Genomic DNA, 21,199 nt, shown 5'->3' on the forward strand with positions numbered 1-21,199 from the left:
CAATCTCAGTATGGCCCTGGGAATGGTTTTACAGTTATTTATTCATCAGTTGTTTTTATTAAAGACTCTTGTAACTGCCTTAGATGTAGGATTTGAAAACTTGATTAAATTAGAAAATAAAAGCAAAATGGCCCTGGGCTTTCATTTTTTTAAAGATCAATTAAACATTTATTATAAAGCTGAAAAGAAATTTGTTTTAGTTTTTAATATTATTATTCAGTTAATCTTTATTTTATTTCAAAGAGTTTTGGTGAATGATGATAACCATTAAAATGAGAAAACAATGAACTTGTCTGTACCATAAGGGGAACATTTTCAAGAATGACAAATGAAATTTCAGCCAAAACAACGTGTAAAGATAATCATTCTCGCACAATTAATTCTGTTGTTGAGATGGAAAGAGACATGACATACAACCAAGCATGGTGACTCATACTCAGAATTTGTGCTCTGCATTTAACCCATCCAAAGTGCACACACACAGCAGTGAACACACACCCGGAGCAGTGGGCAGCCATTAATGCTCAAGGCACCTCAGTCGTGGTATTGCCAGCCTGAGATGCGAACCCACAACCCTAGGTTTAGCAGTCAAACTCTCTAACCACTAGGCCACGACTTCCCCATTTTTTTGCGCTTTCCTCGAATACGTCATACAGGTTTAGAACAACAGGAGGTTGAGTAAATGATATCAGAATTTACAAGAACATCCACAAAGCCACATGGGTTTCTCCAGATCACACAACAAAGAAAGCATTAGACAGCGTAGATAGAGAGACCTTGTAAAAATTGCTCTGGCACTATGGGATACCTGACAAAGCATCACCATAATCAGGAACTCAACAAAATTGCAAAGTGGTACATGAAGGGCAGCTCACGGAGGCATTCGAAGTGAAGACCAGTGTCAGACAAGGATGTCTACTCTCTCCATTTCTCTTTCCTCTGGTGATACGAATAAGGGAAAGCAAGGACAGCATTTATAAAACTGCAGAACATCTGGAGATCCAAAGAGCTGTCAGACAAAACCAAAGTCAGGGTCTCCAATACCAACGTCAAAGCATTTCTTTTGTAGGGAGGCAAAACCAGGAGATCTACAGCTGCCATCACCGAGAAAGTACTGGTTTTCATCAACAACTGCCTACGCAAGATCTTACATATCCATTGGCCAGAGACCATCAATAACAATGAACTATGACAGAAAACAAACCAGCTGCTAGCAGAGGACAAAATCAAGACACAATGAAAAAAAAAGAGAAAAGAGAAGAGAGCCCAGGACAGAGACTCTTGGAGATGCCTTGTCGGAAGCCTATGCCCCAGATGAGGTAGTAAGCATAAGCAGGGGCATCGCTAGACCCCTTTTACCGGGTCATTTGCCCCAGTATAAATCTCCTGTGCCCCAGTGTAAATCTCAAGTTTAAGTTTTAACAGTTAACATTATTTGTTAGTGTATTCATTTACATTGATAATCACGCAAAAGTAAAAATACACTGGACTTTAACTGAAAAATAAACCAAATGATCAACCGAAAGTAAGTCTCTAAATAATATTGATAATCTTGTTTTGACTCAATCATTATTGGCTCCTGTAGATGGACGTCAGAATAGTTTTGTGCGAAGCAGGGAAAGGGCAGATAATGAGTTTGAGGGAGGTAAAACATGATAAACAAACTACTGTACATCCAAAAAAAAAGTTTGCATACATTTTACGGCAAAAAAGATGGGTAGGTTTAGGGTTGTTGGGTAAGCGAAACCTGCGTATCATATGCACACCAACAAATTTCATGTCATATGCATGTGAAAACTTTTATATCATATGCACGCCAAAGTCCATTTTTGCATATCAATACAATGTTTGTTTTTTTATTATTTGGAATACTATTTAAGGAAAAAGTCTATTTGAGGAAAACCTGTATAATTGCATTGTTGCTGAGAAAAAAAAACATTTATGAAATCATATGAATCATATAAAATATATATTTAATTCACTAGCTCTAGTTTTGGATATTACATTAAATGTTGGAAGTAAAGTAAAAAATATTCATAAGCTGGTCAGATAATTGTGCTTTGATTGTAAAATAACAAATTAACTTCTTTTAGTAACGTTATAAGTCTAACGTTAGTAATTTAGTTAGTAATTCGCTACTCCGGCCATCATATGGTAGAATATTCAGATAAAAGTGTGTGTTCAACAAGCCGTCAGAAGTACATCCATTTCTTTGCTGGAAACTTTTCATTGACAGAGTATAATTGTTGTCATCATAGATATTGATTTTTCTGTAGGGAATGTGAGATTGTGGGTCACATTTAGCAGACAACATGAACACACTGTATTTTTTATTTTTAATTATTCATTTTTTTGACATGATAACCAAAACCAAATCACTGGGAGCTTATTAACAGTTTTGTAGCACTTTACATTTCTGGCTTGATGCACTAAGACAGTGATATTAAAAGACATGCAGATGAGCCCAGAATATAAACGCAATGAGTATTATTACACGTTAAGCATTTTCTCCCTTTATTAAACCATAAAACAAAATGCTGGTTTATGCATTTAACAGATAGTTACATTTAAAACACATATTTTGGACTCATTTGTTTTCCTGCACATTATGCTTTAGTAGACGTGCACAGAATGTGGTCTTTTAATATCAGTCTCATTGCATTAGTGTTTTTTAGAGGAAAACGCGTAACGTGTAAATCATTTTGGTCTCATCTGCAAATAGTATGCTTTACAATTGTGTCTAGGTACATTAAGCCACATTGAACGGTATTTGTGTTAAGCGTTGTAGGCTAATCTCTATTCAAGTTCTGCTAACTGAGTGAGAGTCACACTTGTAAAGGTGATGTTATTTATTGAACCAAATAAAACCAAAACTTTCACACACACACACACACACACACACACAAAAAGCATGCAGCAATGTAATTCTTGTATTGAGTGACATGTTTAATTAGTGACATTAATAATAGATTTACTATCCGGCGTCTTCGTGTGATCTCTACCACTTGCTTCCCTTGGTGTTTCTACACATAGAAAAGGTGAAAAACACATTTAATTGTCCAGTTTTGTCCAGGTGGTGGTTGTTTATATTTGAGTGTTTCTAATGTAGATTTTATTGTGTGGAAAGTTCAACTCATGCTAGCATTTAACATCTGAAACAGTGCAATATAACTGTGTTGATATTACAATAAAAACAGCAAATGTGCAATATAACCCGTTCATAAAATCTTCTGTTTAAAAGACTTAATTTTACCTGTTACTTTACTTAAGGCAGACAAACACCAGATAAATATTAAGACAACATTATAAATCCATTTGGATGTTTAAAAGACGGCTCTGTGTTCGTAAGTTTTTATTTCCTCCGAATATGTAATATTCAAGAGTGCATATGCTTTGCTGAATAAGGAAGATGTAAAAGACTCCAGTGTTTCAGTGCTTGCATTTATTGTAAACAAAAGAGAACATACATTGTACAATAAATTTTGAGAAGTTAACATTTTTGGGCTACAAATGGAGTCATCAAGAAGACACGCCAAACTACAACAGTAAGTGCACAAAACACCATTCTTCTCAATGAAGTGCAGCTCTTTGACAGCATAACAGCCGCACAGTGCAGTAGCGAACACAGTGGAAAACAGGCGTTGTGCAAATAGAAGAAATTCAGTTTCAGAAGCATCCGTTTCATAAGGAGTCAATTTCAGTAGTGCTTTTGGTGGACTCAATAACAGACCCCTGCTGTTTTGTAATCAGTCTTTTCAAGGAGGCCACTTCTGCCGACAGATCAGCAATGCCATGTTTCAAGTACAAGTTCTCGGATTCGGAGCTAGCATTCGAGTCGTTTTTAAGGTCGGCGATGAGTTTGTTAGGCGTAGCTCTCAGTGAGTCAGGACAGTGCTGGTGATCCTCCTGGTGCCATTCCTTCGGCTTCTGCCTCCAGTCCTGAACATCGCTCATCTGGAAGGACATCGGGCTAAGAGACGACTGAATGTACTCGGGTGTAACGTACGGACTCATTTGGTAGCATCGACTCGCAGACATGTCAATGGGAAAGGAGGACTTTCCAGATGATTCATAGTCGGGATCAATGGCCTCCACTTTGATCTGGATGGCCCGGGCTTTGATCCTCAACTTGTGGGGCAAAGCTGAGGCACTGGCATCTGGCACTTTGAGGGTTGACACAATCACACTCTGTGAATCGGCTCTGGGTGGAGCCGGACCCTTCGGGACCTGCTGTTCGTCCTCTCCATCTGAGGACTTGCTTACGGCCCCGTCATCACCGTCAGATGTTCGAGGAGAATTGCTGGACGATCTGGTGATTTGCAAGAACGGCGATGGCTGGGAGTAGCTCCCAAGGAAAGGGCTACTAAGGTAGTTCCTGTAAAGTTCATATGGACTAACCCTGTCTTTGGCGTATCTGCGGGGTTCCAGGGGTTCTTGTTTGATGCCGTCAGGCGTTCGGGATATATTTATAAGTGGGCTCTCCTGGGCCACCATACTTGAGTCGGATCCATCGGACAAGGCGCTGTGAGGTGAGTGCTTGATGACTGATATGTGGCTGCTGGTTAAACGCGCTGGCTCGAGCTCACTTGGGTAGGAATCCTTGGTGGCACTGGGTTGGATAAAGTCCTGGAAGAGTTCAGCAGTTGAACTGGAAATCTTCTGAACCTCCTGAGCGTAAGCTGCGGAGCTCACTAAGCCAAACCTGAGTTTAAGCGTCAGAAGCTCGGCTTTCAGAGATGCGTTCTCTTCCCCGAGGGCCATGAGCTTGTTCTCCAGAACCATATCATTGAGTCTGCGCTTTTCTCTTGAACGTTTGGCTGCTTCGTTGTTCTTGCGCCTCCTTTCCCAATATAGATTATCTTTCTTCTCGTCTGGTATGAACTCGCGTTTTCTGCGACAGTTTGTGGACTTGGTTTTAAAGGGAATGGAGGACAGCTTGTGGTCAATCAGGTCTCTGTCTGTCCCCTGCAAAGCCACTGCCAGCACCAAGGCATCGTCTCCGCCGTAGGGCCCAGTGCATGACGGCTCCTTCTTAATGGCTTGCATATTACACAATGTGGTCATCATCAAGACTGTGTAAGCTCATTAGTTGACTCTGGTTTTAAGAGTCAGAGTGCAATAGAAGTCATGTATCCTCTTTTGTGAAGTCAGTTCCAGAGAAGTTTGTAATGGATCTGATGAGATAAAAACAGAGACACATTAGACACCCCAATCAAAAAAGCGTCCCCATATTTGATACAGTTATGGATATAACTTAAGAGCTGCTTTATCGCTCACAAAGGATCGAAGGCATTTGCAAGTTTTGTTTCCTACAATTGGTTGTATGTAAATATCCAACTCCTCAAGCAAGATCTTTTGGTTTTCTGGTAGTACTGTTTGAGAAACTGCTGTAAATGTGTCTAAATGAATCGCCAACCATTTCAGATTCCAGATGTTTCCAAAAACCAGTTTGACCGATTAGATCAGAGTGATTCGTTCAAGGTCTGGCATCTGTAGATGGACACGACTGCAAAAAAGCCTAAAATATTATCATCGGTGTGCCCAGTGTTTCTATTTTTAAAAAGATGGATAGGAAATATAAAAGGTTTATGTCACGCAAGTCGAAACGTGACTATGAAAATGCAAAGTAATCTGCTCTGCCTCATTATGTCACCATTTGTGAGGCGGGTCGCATGCTTAAAGTAGGCTATTGCAACAGCTCATGCTTTCAAAAGCATAATGTAATAGAATTTGGTCATGACTTACATTCAAATCTGGCAACCCTTTCGAAAAAGTAGGGTATTAGTTTGCAGGAGACAGATTTGAAGACCTGACAATGACCTTTAACATGCAGATCAAACAGCTGGAATTACCTCATCTAAACCTGGCTGTGGCCATAAAGTTAACTCAGCAGAGGGCTCGATCATAACACTATTAACAGATTGTAAACACAGCCAGGCTCGGGCTCGCGCTCCAGTGCACGCGCAGACCAGAGCACAGGGAACAAAGGAATGCGAGCAGCAGCATCACACGTGGCTGAACAGAGACACATTAATCAATAAAAAAGGAGCTAGAAAAATGTGGCTCGAACATCTCGCAACTCGACAAACAAGGAAAGAGCTGCTATTATTACTGCTATAATGGTTCATGGAAATACATTATTTTTTAAAAGTGAAACAGAGCCTACATGCGTGAGTGTTATGCTTTTGGGATTCAACCAATGGCTGCGTCTCTAAAGAATAATAAAAAGATGGCTACAACAAAGTTGGCTGGCATGAAGTGATTATTTTACACTTTAAAAAGCTACTTCAGTGCAATGGGCGTATAGACACACCATGCCCTTGCTGTGTTGTTATCTGACAGGCCTTTAATAATGCATTCACCCCATCCCGACACAGACACTCAGGACAGCCTGATCCGTGCGCGTGCGATAAATCAAAGATCTCGGTTTCCACAGACGGTCAGAATAAATAACAGCTATCTCTGGGCATTGATCAACAGCTCGTGATGTCGTGCCGTTGCAATCTCTTTGTCAGAAGTGTCCCAGCTTCCGTTATTGTGCAAGGACTGTAAGATGATCAGTCACTGTTACACAATAAATGCAAACAAGCGGAGAGAAACTGAAATACTTGAACGTAACATTTAGCCTACTATTAAAGCACTGCAAAATTCAGTACGAATGTAACACGTTAAAACCACAGATCTAGCTATATAATATCATTTAACGTTCAATTATATTAACTTGCATAAGGTCTAAATGTATTAAGTATTGACCTGAGAGCCTGATACACCCAACCAGCACGAATAGTGGGTCACTGTGCCACCCCCGTCTCCCAATGCCCATATGTTTTGATTTCCAAAAACATCATAATAATGTGCTGTATAAAAATATGTCACTGTATAAGTAACAGTAATCCATAAGCGTTTAGGTAAAACACTAAAACGTGTCTGCACTGACGTGATGTGGGGAAAATTAGTATGACGCATAGCCTATATTGAAAACAGACCACGTTGAAAGTTGCCTTACTGTATTAATATGTTAAAGCCAGATACCGGCTACCGGTTGAAACACCCCAACGAGCCCCGTCCGTTTCACGTTTACCCGCACGGTAAAAGAAGAACACATTTACCTCTTATAAGCAAAGGTCCAAATAGATGTCCGGGATAAATAATGCATATAAAACATTCAAAGCGACCAGAAGTGTTTCATCAGCAGTAATAACATCCCATCTGGAAATGATACTTGTGTTTCTCCTGAGCGTTTTCCTGCCGGAGTGCCTGCTGTCTCATGGATCTGTGTTAGTAGGTCACTACAGAAGAGTATTGGCGGCGTCCATTGACTGACACATCTCTCGACCAATCAAAACACAGCATCTTCCGATTTGAGCCAATGAAACGCGCCTCATTTGTAGCAGTCTGTTTCACATAAGCAATAACGACTCCGTAGTAGGGAGTCCTATAGTTCAGTTGAAGAAAACCTTGTCGGCTACCTATTAAAAAAAAAATATATATTTTTTTTATAGCCTACTAAAAAAAAGCTTTCTAAATTCGTTTTGTAAGACCACCAGATCTAGAATATCCAGAAATGTCTACATGTCAAATTTATATTGATTAATATTTTTAACCATTAGTCAGTGTTCATTGTTATTATCATCTTGGTATTGATGTTGTAGGTAGTAGAAACTAATATCGTATATATAAAAAACCGCCATGATCTTAATCTAGAAATGAATAAAGCCCAATTACATAGCGATTGTTCTAAACATTACCCGTTTACTTTTAATGACGAAGGACTGACTATGACTTTGGATGACGTGTATGCAGCTGTTACCAAACTATCAACAGACAAATCTTCTGTTTGAAAGAAATTAAGCCACCTAGTGGTATTCAGACAAACAGAAAAAGTTTACAGGAGAAGGTCTCCCTTTCAAAGACTTACATAAATGTCGTTATGCATGATCACCTGGTTTAAAGGACACTCTCACCCTAGTGTTGCATCTCGTCCAATCTGTGGTTTTCTCAGCATCATCAACTCAAGGACCGCCATAAGCTTTTCTCCAACAACTAAAACTAATTTGAATATGCGCGTGATATAAAATTGTCAACATGTAACATAATTAATATCTGTCAAATGGTCGACATGATGTAACAGGTGTGGATGTGATGTAACCTAAAACTAAAGGACTTGCACAACGTGGCGCCCAAAAGATGCCCTATATTTAAAAAGACGTGTTTGAGTGCGCCACCCTGTGGGAAAACAAACATGTCGGTGCACATTTAGAAACAAAGCATCGATTTTTCCTTTATAAGATTTCATATGCATTTTTTTAAGTAAGTTGGATACGTTTTGATGATGATCATGCAGTCAAAAAAAAAAAAAAACATTCAATGCATAACACATACAAAGCACTCACGGGTGCAGAAACAATACCTTTTATTTAAGAGGTATTACAACTACAGATTCACAGTGCAAGGTAAGTGATTTTTACTTAAATGTGAGCAATTAAACAAATGCAATTAAAAATGACAATGTTTTCATGACAGCCAGTAACACGTCTGGTGACAAACGAGTGTCTTCCGTGGTTTCCATTAAGATGGAAAGTTGGTGGACGCAAACCTTGCGACAGCAGCTTTGTAGCGCAGTTTGTGCGGCAGCAGAACGGACTGAGTGGTCTCTTGTTGTTGGCAAGTTCGTTCCTCTGCACGTGTTTGCGGTTCCCCTCCGATCGGTCCAGGCTCACGCGCGTAATTCTGCGCCGAATCAGAAGACGATGTTTTGGAAATATAACAGCGGGACAGGTTGGCCAATGCGTTTCTGTCCTCCGGCAGCTCGTGCATCATTTGAGCATTTCCATTCGCAAAAACTCTACTCCTCGCATACGCTCCGCTGGTGCATGCATTGGCTCCATGACTGTACCTGCCCACTGGATGACAACCATCCAATAAACTGATGCGCGGGGATTTCGTAATAGTATTACTAGCAGAGCTTTTCAGCAAAGGATACGATGCAAAATCGAAAACCGAGCGAAAAAGATTTGTTTCAGGACGTATTGTTCCGCAACAACCAGAAAATGTGCAATGCGGCAGACTGCGCAGTGGCAACACAGTTGCGGGGACGGGTAAACTGCGCGGGTAACCCTCATTTGGCAGTCCAAGAGGGAACCCAAAAGCAGCATGCATCGGGTTACCCTGAGCCGTGCTGTGGTGATGAACTGTAGAGAGCACAGCCTTTAATTTGTCATTCTCTCGTTGGAGCTCGACGGCGCGCGACTCCAGAAGATGCTCCTCCATCCTCTTGCGCTGGCGAGACCTCTTCGCAGCTTCGTTATTACGCGTCCGCTTGAGCCAGTAATTACCGTCTTTCTGCTCATCAGGCGTGAACTGTCTCTTCCGTCGCGTGCCGCTGTTTGCACGCAGGCTTGGCACCGCGTGAAACTGGCACGCATTCCGTGCACCGCTGATGCAAACCAGCTCATCCTGCGTGGAGCAACAAGCACCTGTGGACATCTCAGCAGGCAAGCGTGTGTCACCGTGTAAGTATCAGTTCTGCAAGTGTAAATTATTTGCTCCAAAAGTGGAGACTATATCAGTTATTACTTTGGTCCCGCCTTTCTGGGGAGATAAGAACACCTCCTCTACAGTCATTGGTTTACATGAACCAGCACACATCACTCACTCACTCAATCTTTCACAAAGCACATATAAGAAGTCATATAAAATACACGATTGTGCTATTATAATTACATTATCATAGCAAAAGGCTTTTCCAATGTCTAGATTGAAGCTTTGACTATACGAGTTGAGGAAACCCCACAAGTAGTATAATATTATGCATTACTTTATTGGATTTTCCACGTGCCTCGATGAACAAAATATATGGTTAATGTTGGTTAATAGCATCTGGGTAGAAAGCAAGCTTCCGGTTGGTATGACTTTAAAGTAATACTAGAGGCTAAACAAAATAAGACCATTACAAACCACTTCAAGAGAATCAATGGCATAAATTACAAATCTTTACAACAGGAGTTTTATAAAAGCAACTCTAAAAAACAAAAAAAGGACACAATGTCTTAGGGTCAGCATCCATGTCTCAGCACATCCACATCGTTTATCGTCCAATTTCCTGATCCATGAAGAGGTTTTTATAATGCATATCATTTACCAAAGCCTTGAAGCAAGACACATTTAATCCCATGGAGCTGAAAGAATCGATTAATGACTTGTTCTCAATCACAACACCAACTGAGAAGAGGTTACATTAATAAATGGTACCCACAACATGCCTGAAATGATGTTTCATGTTGCACAGCAACAGTAAGAACATGCATTCTTCTGAATAGCTTTGCAACAATTTGATAAAAAACAACTAAACCAACAAGATCATCTGCTGCCGACCCCAAAGCAGAAGGGCCGAAAGCTCAATTCTTCATCACAGACTACAAAAACCGCAGCTGAAGCTGAGTTTCCTATAAAAATATCTCCAGCAGAATGATGCGTTCATCCATCAGTGGCTGCGGATAAAACATAAAAACCCATAAATAACACTACGTCCATGTGTCATTCACCGGTTCCCCTTCACTTTTTAAACCTGTACCTAAACCTGATTCTTCTCATCTAACCTAATCTAAAAAGATCATCTACGCTTCCAAGTTGATTTCATTGTCCTTGGTCTGTGGGCTGTCACTGTCCCCCAGGAGCTCTGTCTCTGGAACAGAAAGCTCTTCGTTGTGCAGCCCACTTTGAGACGCTCCGTCAGCGAAATCCTCGTCTGTCGTCTTCAGGTCGTCATTCGTAAGGGCCGCCTTCTCCGTGCCGGATCCGTTGGAGGGCGCTGTGGTCACGTAGCCGGTGCTGGTGGAGCCGCTGCCGCTGTGGTGCGATCCAGCCTTGGCCACCATCTGTGGGTGCAGCTGCTGCGGAGGCATCTGCATGGGGATCTGCATGGAGTAGAAGTTCTGCATGTACGGATAAGCAGGCATTGGCTGGTAGCCGTTGACTGGGATGTAGAGCTGGGGCGGCACCATTGGGCGCATCTGGCCCTTCATGGACACAAACTGAGGCTGGGGAAACGGGGAAGACTTTTTGGGACTGACGTAGCGAGCATTGCTGATGTTGCTGACGGGGCTGGTGCTGAGCGAGCTGGTTTGAGTGGTGTTGCTCGCTCCCGAGGTCTGCGCCGAGCTGTTGTAGTTGGATAAGCTCTCCCAGGAGCGCAAGCGTGCGTGAATGTCTTTGAATCGTGGCCTTCGTGCGGGGAACTCATTCCAGCACTCTAGCATCAGCGTGTAAACCCAGGCCGGACAGTCATCTGGGCAGGAAAGCACTTGTCTGTTGCGCACCATCTCGATCACATCCTGGTTAGAATAGCCACAGTACGGCTGGAGGCCATAGCTGAATATCTCCCAGAGCACCACGCCGTAGGCCCAGATGTCGGAGTCGGTGGAAAGCTTCCCGTACAGTATGGCTTCAGGGGACATCCAACGGATTGGTAAGGGACTCGTTCCCATCAGCTTGTAGTAGTCTGCGGAGTACACCTCTCTGAACAACCCGAGGTCTAGGATCTTCACGTTGAGTTTGTCGCAGACTAGGATGTTGCGAGCAGCCAGATCCTTGTGCACCACGTGGTGGCTGGAAAGATACTCCATCCCGGCTGCTATCTGTGTGACGATGTGCAGGAAGTCGGCCTGCTCCAGAGTGGATCTGACCGTCTTGTCGTCATCGGAGCTGCCGACGTCCGAGTGAGGGGATCGCATGACCAGGAACTCGTGGAGGTCACCGTGGCCCGAGTAGCTGAAGATCATGCTCATGGGCTGTTCTTTGGTTATCACACCTAAAAGGCAGACGATGTTGGGGTGCTGAAGACGGGACCGGAGCGTGGCCTCGTGCCGGAACTCTTCCCGTAGAGGACCCTCGTCCTTGTCTTTGACCGTCTTTATAGCCACCACCTGGGTCTGCTCACCTGCAGCCGTACCGTAGAGGTGACCTTTGTAGACCTTTCCGAAACGGTCCTCGCCAAGCTCCTCCATGAACCGAACAGCAGACAGGTTGAGTTCTCGTAGCTTCGCCTAGGAATTAAAGACAACAAGAAATGGTCAAGTCTGCTCGTGCTCAACTGATGTACGGATATAATAACAGATATTAACTCACTAATCATAATGATACATCACGGTTCAGTTTAACCTGGAAGAGATTAATGACTTATAAAAATGCACAGTTCTTTCTAAGGGAACCAAACATTACAAATGAGCCACAAGTTTTTACAGTATTAAATTTTTTAAATGTTTTTAAGAGAGACAGCATTTCATAAAAAAAATGAATTTTTTTACATTTGTCTCAAAAATAGTTTACTAAAATGTATTCAGCCTCATTCCAATATTTCACACACGTTTGGGACTGGATTTTGTTGATAAACATGAATGTGCACACCATTTGATGAACCACTGCAGAAAGAAAAATAATGTTTTCATCTTAACGTATTTTCTTTGAAAACATTTAAGAGTAATATTAATGTTGTTGTGTTAGAATATGAATATATGTTGACTAATTCTGAGCTGTTATAATGTGTAATTACAAATGATTTAAATTATTTATGAAATTAATGCATTCAATTGTTTTAATTCACTGAATACTGCAAACTCTCTGCAAGGATTGCATATTCTCATGAATGTAATAATAATTCATCACAATTAAAAAAACTATTCTCAATGTTTTCATTACAAAAAAAGGATAATGTAGTAATAACATGGTAATACATGTAATAATAACATGGACATTTTTGGACATTTACTCATTAAGTTACTGATCAGGTGCAAAATCTTAGTTGGAAAATAAATGGAGTTATTACTAATTTATAATCTTATGTTCAGTTGGGTCCAAACTGAGCTGTGAATGCAAGAATTGCAGTTTTTGAATGAAGTGCACATGCTCAGGAGCTTGAGGTTTGTTCACCTGATGCTTGTGCTGGTTCAGAAGAGGCAGCTCCATGTCTTGACTCGGCGAGGCCGTGAGTTGACGGCGAGTTGGACTGTCAGCAGACTCCTTCTGTTTGTTGCGACACTTGCAGAACAAGAAGAATAAGCAGGCAATGATGAGAGGGGTGGCTATACTGGGGATTAAGATGTACAGGATCTCCTTTTTCACTTTCTCTGGAGGATCTGAGGGAGAAAAACAAAACAAAAACGATTAATTTTTTTATTTAAGATGTGTTATTTTCCTGCCCATCATGATGGTCATAAAGACTCTACTCACTGCAGGGCTGAATGTCACAGACGTCCACTCTCACATTAGGGTCTAACGTGAAACACCAGGGGCTCTCCATTTGCCCTCCGGGGTTCCTGCAGAAATTGTGTCCTCCTCTGAGCTCCGGGTACTCGACAGGCGTCAGATGATGACTGTGTGGATACTGTGCGCTCCACGGCTGACACTGGTAGCCGGATTTGGTGACACTGACCGTGCCTTTGTAGTTGGCGCCACTTCCGTTGTAGCAGCTGTGATTCGGGGGTGAATCTTTAACAAGGATTGAAAATTAGTAGGTGTTTTGTCCTCAAAACTTGAGAGAAGTAAATGAAAAAAGTTATAGACAATCGTTTATTATAGCAATGCAACCAAGAAATTTGAGATGCACCACAAGAGGGCCCTCTCACTTCAATTGCTGTTGCTCACTGAGGGTGCTTGGGAGCCAATTACAGTGGATTTCATGCTTATTTAACCCTCCCTTGAGCCTTCCTTGGCTCTAAACCCCGTGTTCAGTCTTGTTAACCTACACTGCGGTGGCAGGCCGATGCGGATGCAGCTGGCAGCGTCTGGCGAGCCGGGGTGGGGAAGCAGGTTGCATGCGGGCAGCTCCAGCTGCATGAGGATGAGAGGGTTGGAGCGTGCGATGGTGTACTCTGCATGGCACAAGTCGTTCTCCAGAGCCTCGCACTCATCACGGCAGAGCTGGCGCCGCCATGGACCTCTGGTGCCCTCCTCACACAACGGGAAGACGTAGTAGCAGAAGGACGGGATGGCAAACTCCGAGCACTGGTCTGACAGATGGGTCGAGGTGCCGATCATCGTGAAGGCCGCTGGAGAACAACACAATGAAAAATAATGAGAACAGCAGAATGTCAGGTGAGTCTATTAACATGATACACTACAGTTAAAATGAACGGTTCTTTACAGGCATTGATATTATTGTAATGATAAATTAACTGTAATGATAAAATAATATTGTAATGAAGAACCTTTAACATTCAAGGAAACTTTTCAATGCACAAAAGTTCTTTATAGTGGAATAATGGTTCTTTCGACTATTTTTTCTATGTTGTTTAATTGCTATTTTAAGAACTGTTCACTAAAAGGATGTTTGGGGAATCCAAAATGTTTTTTCTATTGCATCACTCTGAAAAAAAAAATATTTTTTTGGAATCAAATGTTTTAAATGTTTTTGAAAGAAACTCACCAAGACTGTATTTACTTAATAAAAAAAACAGCGATAAAATAATATTGTAATATATTATTCCAATGTAAAAGAACTGTTTTTAATGTTAAAATATTTTAAAGTGTAATTTATTTCTGTGATGCAGCGCTGTATTTTCAGCATCATTCCTCCAGTCTCCAGTGTCACATGATCTTCAGAAATCATTTTAATATGCTGATTTGATGTTTTTCATATATAATATGATCATAAATAAATACTGAAATATAGCTTCAGCAAGAATGCATTAAATTGATCAAAAGTAACAGTAAAAGTTAAATGACATTTTACATGTATTTATATGAATCCTGAATAAAAGCCTTAAGCAGCAAAATCTACCATACCATCACAGAAATAAATTACATTTAAAATATATTCAAATATAAGCTATTCTAGTGCTGTCTATCGATTAAAAAAATTAAAAAATCTGTAGTTAACCGCAATTAATAACATATTTATGCAGTCATCATTTCAGAGTGAATCTCCAAATTAATGTAGAAACAAACATAAAGATGATATATTTTAAATACATAAAATGGTTTTTATTAAAGGGTTCATATAATGCTTTTTTAAAGATCATTATTTTGTGTATTTGGTGTAACAGAATATGTTGACATGCTTTAATCTTCAAAAAACACATTTTTTTTTTTTAAATACTGTACATTATTGTAGGTCCTCTATGACCCGTCTCTCTCAAACATTATTTTCTACAAAGTCCCTCCTTCAGAAAATCGCAGTCTGCTCTGATTGGCCGAACACCACAAGCACTCTTTAGAAATGTAACGCCCCTTTCCATAATCTTGAGCTTCATCTTTCAAAATAAATGTATAGACAGTTAACAATGTCCTTAGTTTTACCATCAGTTCAAGCTGAAAGAGGAACAGAGTCGTGACAGACACAGTGATGAAGCTCGTATGTGTTTAAACTGTGTGAAACGGTCTCTCTCTCCCTCCCTCTCTCTCTCTCTCTCGCTCTCACACACACAAACACACACGGCGCGCAAAACTCCGTATTTGATCATTCGATAGCAAATACTTAAACTAATAACAAAGCACACTTCCAGTAGATAATTCAGAAGCACCAGATTGTCGTATCAAAGTCAGTATTACCTCCTCTCCAAGGTTCATGAAACTGTCGTCCATAAAATATGTTGCTGTTCTGTTGTAAGTAATCTTAAAGCTTCCTAAATGCATCTACTTCCTGAAGGCCAAATACAGTGCTTTTTCTTTCTCCTAGATACACACACATCTCCCTGACATGACTGCTTCAACACTAGCTGTGTTACTGAAACCACGGCTTCTTTGTTTTGGGCAGCATCACACAAATATCTCCACATAGTGACGTAGACATGTGGGGCGTATTTGAACGAGCCGTTTTAGGAGGAAGTGGCAGAGGCTTAACTTTTATAAAGAATATCTCTTTGGGTTTGAGACTTTAGTCGTTGCAACTTTACAGATCTTCTTTATTCACCAAGAGCTTGTAACACTCCAAAGAGAAAGGTAAATTGAAATCGCATCATATGACCCCTTTAATGCAGTTTTCACACATTTTAAGCCATTAATTACAGTTACTCATCATTACAATAATTGAAAGTGAAAATACAAGTATAGAAGTGAAAATACAACTTATTCCACACGTTTGACCTGTAGTGTGTTTGTGTTCCCAGCAGTGCTCACCAGTGATGCGGTTTTCACTTTCTCCCTGCATCTGAAGAGACTCCACGTAGATACTCCTGTTCCCTATGAAGCGAGCGCACGCGATGCCACGGTACGGCTGGCAGAAGCCCTTCTCGTGCCTTCTGAGAAAAGAAAATGACAGACAGTGATGAACAAGATGATAACTTTCCTGAAAGACACACAGAGCTGATATTAAGTGAGTCAACTTTCCTGAACACTGAACACTCAGGCGCACAAAAGACTACAATTTGAATTTCTATCATCAAACACCACATTGCATATAACAATGGGTTTATGACCTTTCACCGCTAGTTTCACATTATTATTTAGATTATATCATAATTTGTACTTAATCGTTTCTCAAGAATGTAAGTTGTGTAGGATATTGCCATCTAGTCTGGCCAATACGAAGCTTTCTAATGCTGATGTTAAAGGGATGGTTCACCCAAACATTTTATGTTTATCTGTTACCCTCAGGGCACTTTGTTTCTTTAGGACAACACAAACTGAACTGCACTGAACTGTGTGAGGCATCTTCTTCTTCTTGCTTTATGGTGGATCATAGACTTATAAGTGCATTAGCGCCAGCTATATGTTAAGTGGACCATTGACACGTTCTACAATCCCAATTAGGAGTGTCAATGGTCCACTTAAGACATAGCTGGCTCTAATGCACTTATAAGTCTACGATCCACCATAAAGCAAGAAGAAGAAGACGCCTCTGTTTTTAGGAGGCACACATACAGTTCAGACAGTGCAGTGCATCAGAGGTAAAAAACTATATAAATAGAGTTCAGTTTCTTGCACAGACCTACCATTCTGTGTCTTTACACATCAATGTTTAGTCACGAGCCATAGTTTTTTTTTAAATATATATTTTAGCCATTATTCACATCCACTTGCAATATATGACTGACAGAACGCAAGGGTTTGAGTTAAATATCTCAGTCTGTGTTCTACTGAAACAAATTCACCTACATCTTGGATGCCCTGGGGGCAAGCAGATAAACATCACATTTTCATTTTTGGGTGAACTAACCCTTAAAAAAATATCCTGCTGGCTTCAGCAAAGAGAGCACATTAATGAATGCTAAGGGCGTCTCCATGCATCTCGTGTCCTCTTGTTCATGGAGTCATGAAATCTAGGTGCTCACTTTGAGCCAAAGCCATACAGAAGTGTGTTCACAGCGTGTTATGATTGGAGCACTTCTGAAGGGGTTTCAGTAGTTGTTTATTATGCTACCTTTGGGCTTTGCTGTTTCTCTCATCATAATCTGAACGTGAAGTGACCAAAATCACCAGCTCAGGACATCCATCTCTGCTGTTTATGCCGTTACCAACTGGATAAAAATGGTCTATTCTGGCCAAACACAAATAGCTTTATGTGATGACTCAGGAACTGGCTGGAGTTGGGATCTGAAGGCTTCGGAACTTGATGCTTTGAAGTTTTTTGGTCTCCACAACAGACACATTTGTTTTAGTCTCAACCCACAACAGCAGCTAAAATACGATACGGGGTCAGGCTCTGATCCAAACAGAGTCTCCTGTCTCCCTTCTAAGGCAGCATCTCAACCGAAATGAAACCTTGTAAGTGATGGATCTGGAACAAATGCAAACTCTGGTGGTTAAAACTAAGAGCAAGACGTTAGCAAGATACTCCAAACGTGAAAATACACAGTACACACAAATACTGGCCAAAATATTCCTTTACATTTGCATTTAATCATTTAGCAGACGCTGGTATATTTATAGTTATTTCTACCCGTTCAAATGGCTTTACTCTCTATAATTGAATATGAAATGAGTTTAAAGTACCACGTACTGTTCAAAAGTTTTTCTTTTGTATCTGAATGAAGTTGCTTATGTTCACCAGAGCTGCTGTTTTCTATGCTAGTTTATTTCTGTGTTGCGCAGCTGTATTTTCAGCATCAGTCTTCAGTGTCATATGATCTAATTTGATGATTTGCTTAATATTATTGTGGAAATGATGACAGTTTCATTCTTTGATGAATAGAAAGTTCTACAGAACAACTGAATAATGTATGTAAAGTGTGTGTAAATATGCAATGTAAAGGTCCTTACAGTCAGTCTTTATCAGATTAATGCATCTGTGTTGGATATAAGTGTGTCTTAAAAAAATATAATCAATATTTTTCAATTCATCTCTTCTCACAAGCTCAATGAAATGTCTAAAGGATACATTAAAGCTAGGAGTGTAATGACACACTTATTTGAAGTGAAAATGTTTGGTACGCACGTGTAGACTTAATTTCTCTGGCGAACTAACGAGCTGTGGACACTGATGACATGCCGGAAGTAAATGAAATGCTTACGCAACATTTTGTTTTGCCGTGAAAAGTCTCTGTTTCTCATTTAAAGTAACAATATATAAACCTGTAAATTTCCAATGCAGTTCCACTCATGCAGTGGTAAATCCAATGCTATATTTGTTTGGTACACATACATACACACAGAACCAAAAGACCCATATGAACATTTTCAACAATTTTTACACCCCTAATAAAAGCTATGTTTGAATTTGTGAAGAAGACAGTGTAACTCTTTTGTGTTGAGAGCATGTCTGATGTCTGGATGTTACTTTTGAAATGTTTAAAAGAGGTTTTGGAACAATTATAGCAGCTCAAATCAGAAGTGAATGTGTGAGAGATAACTAGAATAATAAAAAAGTGCAGTAAACAGGAAAAACGTTTATGCTACAAACCAGTGAGTTTAAGATTATGATGATAAATGAACATGACGAATAAAAATTAGTAGTAATAGGTACAGGTAAAATAACTGGAAACAAAAAGAAACCCCAAGCCTGTCACATTCAAGATAAAAGAGTTGCAATGGAGTTCAAAATAAGAGAATTAGACTAATCCACTGCAAACAGAGCTGATCTGTTACCAATCCAGAAAAACAGTAAACAACACTTTCTTCTATATATATATATATAGTACAAACATCATTTCTGAAAATTTCCTTCCCTCAGCCTTGTGTAACATGATCAGAAACATGTCTGTCCAGAGCCCGCAGCAAATCATATTTCACTCTTTGGGTTTGAAGTTTTAGTAGATCTCTAATCAGTGTTTCTCAAAACACTCCTAAGGTGAAATCTGTGAATAGATCTAGTGTGAAGCGGTGCTAAAATAACCTTTTTGCACGATTCACATTTGATTTGGCTCCTAACTGTGGCATTTTGCCAGCGTAACCAAACCATCGATGCCCTAAACTTCAGCTACGGCGCTCCTCAATATCACATATGGTTACAATTTCACCGCAGTTTGGATTGAGCAAAGGAATTTTCTCTCAAGCTAATGTTCGAGGACTTGAGCCTAACAAGATTCAGATTTACTTCCTACTTTTTAAAAAAATATATTAAATGAATGCAAATCATTCTTTCCCTGATGGCTGCAAGCAGTGCAAAGTTTACAAGAACTGGATATTAGTTTTGCATACAAGTTTGTCCTTTCAAGAAAAGCTTGAGAACAAGATTTTGAATATTCATACACATAGTGTGAGTGAAAGACAACGAGGCTGTCAAACTGGAAGCAACACGACCAGAGATTTGTGCTTCTCGTGCTCATCTGTAATAACAATACTCTGCCTTTATCAAATATGTGTACATGTGGTCTTTGAGCTTCTCAATGCTCTTCTACTCAAATAACAGCTTTCTTTAATGACTCTAGCCAACAAATGATCCTCTCCATCCCCCAGAACAAATGCAGAGAGCTCTCAAGACAATATAACTTCAAAGAAACACAAAAAAAAGCACCAAAAACGTGGTCCATTTGACTTGTACACTATACTTTCAATATCCTTTTACTCCTGTTCTTTCTGAAGACTTCATCAATGTCCAGATCCATTTACTGAACTTCTCTTTAGATGTGGTCACATTAGCGAGATGTTGGCCAAACTTCACAGGGAAGAAGTTCACCGTTGAAAGCCTAGCGATAAATAATCACAGCTCACACAGAAGTCATTATTAAACCAAACAGCTTTCTGTCGGTCAGTGCTTTTTCACCCACGCACATATTTCCGGGTATTGTCATTTCTCATTGAAATGACTGGATCTGGCCACAAACATTTACCATACAGCAGAAATGCGACCGCACTGTGATTGTACTGCTCTACAGTTCTCAGTATACAGGAATGAATCCTATGAATGGTTTAACACCTCAGTATTTGAATGAGGTCCATACACATTATAATCCTCCACGTCCGCTACGTTCTCAAAACTCAGGCAATTTGATAATACCTAGAATATCAAAATCAACTTCGGGCGGCAGATCCTTTTCCTATTTGGCGCCTAAACTCTTGAATAACCTTCCTAACATTGTTCGGGAGGCAGACACACTCTTGCAGTTTAAATCTAGATTAAAGACCCATCTCTTTAACCTGGCTTACACATAACAAAATAATACGCTTTTAATATCCTAGTCCGTTAAAGGATTTTTAGGCCGCATTAATTAGTTAAACCGGATACGGGAACACTTCCCATAACACCCGATGTACTTTCTACATCATTAGAAGAATGGCATCTACGCTAATATTAGTCAGATACAATCAGATAATCATAAAAAGCTAAAGTTTACACACCATCTGGGCATTTGAAGCAGAAATGTGGTGTGGGCAATAAAAAAAAAAATTATTCTCAAAAACAATTCTTCAAATTCATCAAACCGTAGGTCGTTTGTGAGTGTGTATTTTTGAAAAAGTTTACTGTGTGGAAATTATGAAAACATTGATAAAACATTTATTTACAGAAACACAAGCAGTGAAAACTGCACAAATGCACACGGAGACGAACTGAGAAAAGCAGTACTTACGAGTCTTCTCCTCCGTGGGCCGGGGACTGTCCTGCAAACACAGATAGGAGGAATTACAGACGAGCGTCTTAACATGATCTTCCCTTCGGGAGCAGCTGTTTTCACAAACCCTAATTTGCCGTTTCAGTTCAAGGGAGCTGCAGTGTTATTAAGCCACGATGCAGGAGGCACGGCGCAAGCAAGCTCCTAAACCTGTCACAAGCAGCAGAATGTATTTCACATCGGACACGCTCCTTGTGGAGAATTTACCGTATGCA

General features: G+C 40.3%; 2 protein-coding genes across 3 annotated transcripts in view; both read right to left on the reverse strand.

The window, feature by feature from the left end:
• Positions 1 to 3,427: 3,427 nt before the first annotated feature.
• On the reverse strand, positions 3,428 to 7,293 carry nfil3 (nuclear factor, interleukin 3 regulated). The gene is made up of 2 exons (XM_052566540.1): positions 7,110 to 7,293; positions 3,428 to 5,174 (listed from the first exon to the last, which is right to left on the reverse strand). The coding sequence occupies exon 2, from the start codon at positions 5,065 to 5,067 to the stop codon at positions 3,682 to 3,684; it is 1,386 nt and encodes a 461-aa protein (XP_052422500.1). The 5' UTR covers positions 5,068 to 5,174; positions 7,110 to 7,293; the 3' UTR covers positions 3,428 to 3,681.
• A 2,508-nt stretch (positions 7,294 to 9,801) lies between these two features.
• The window catches only part of ror2 (receptor tyrosine kinase-like orphan receptor 2), a 62,640-nt gene continuing 51,242 nt past the window's right edge, over positions 9,802 to 21,199 (reverse strand). The window contains exons 4-9 of one of the 2 annotated variants that reach the window (XM_052567922.1): positions 20,943 to 20,973; positions 16,114 to 16,235; positions 13,743 to 14,045; positions 13,228 to 13,485; positions 12,928 to 13,133; positions 9,802 to 12,044 (exon numbers count right to left, since the gene is read on the reverse strand). In XM_052567922.1, coding sequence (XP_052423882.1) covers positions 10,617 to 12,044; positions 12,928 to 13,133; positions 13,228 to 13,485; positions 13,743 to 14,045; positions 16,114 to 16,235; positions 20,943 to 20,973 — 2,348 coding nt within the window. In that variant the 3' untranslated portion in view covers positions 9,802 to 10,616. The remainder of the gene's footprint in view (positions 12,045 to 12,927; positions 13,134 to 13,227; positions 13,486 to 13,742; positions 14,046 to 16,113; positions 16,236 to 20,942; positions 20,974 to 21,199) is intronic. The other variant, XM_052567923.1, reaches the window with a different exon arrangement.

Source organism: Carassius gibelio, chromosome B10, assembly GCF_023724105.1.
Source record: "Carassius gibelio isolate Cgi1373 ecotype wild population from Czech Republic chromosome B10, carGib1.2-hapl.c, whole genome shotgun sequence".
NCBI lineage: Eukaryota > Metazoa > Chordata > Actinopteri > Cypriniformes > Cyprinidae > Carassius > Carassius gibelio.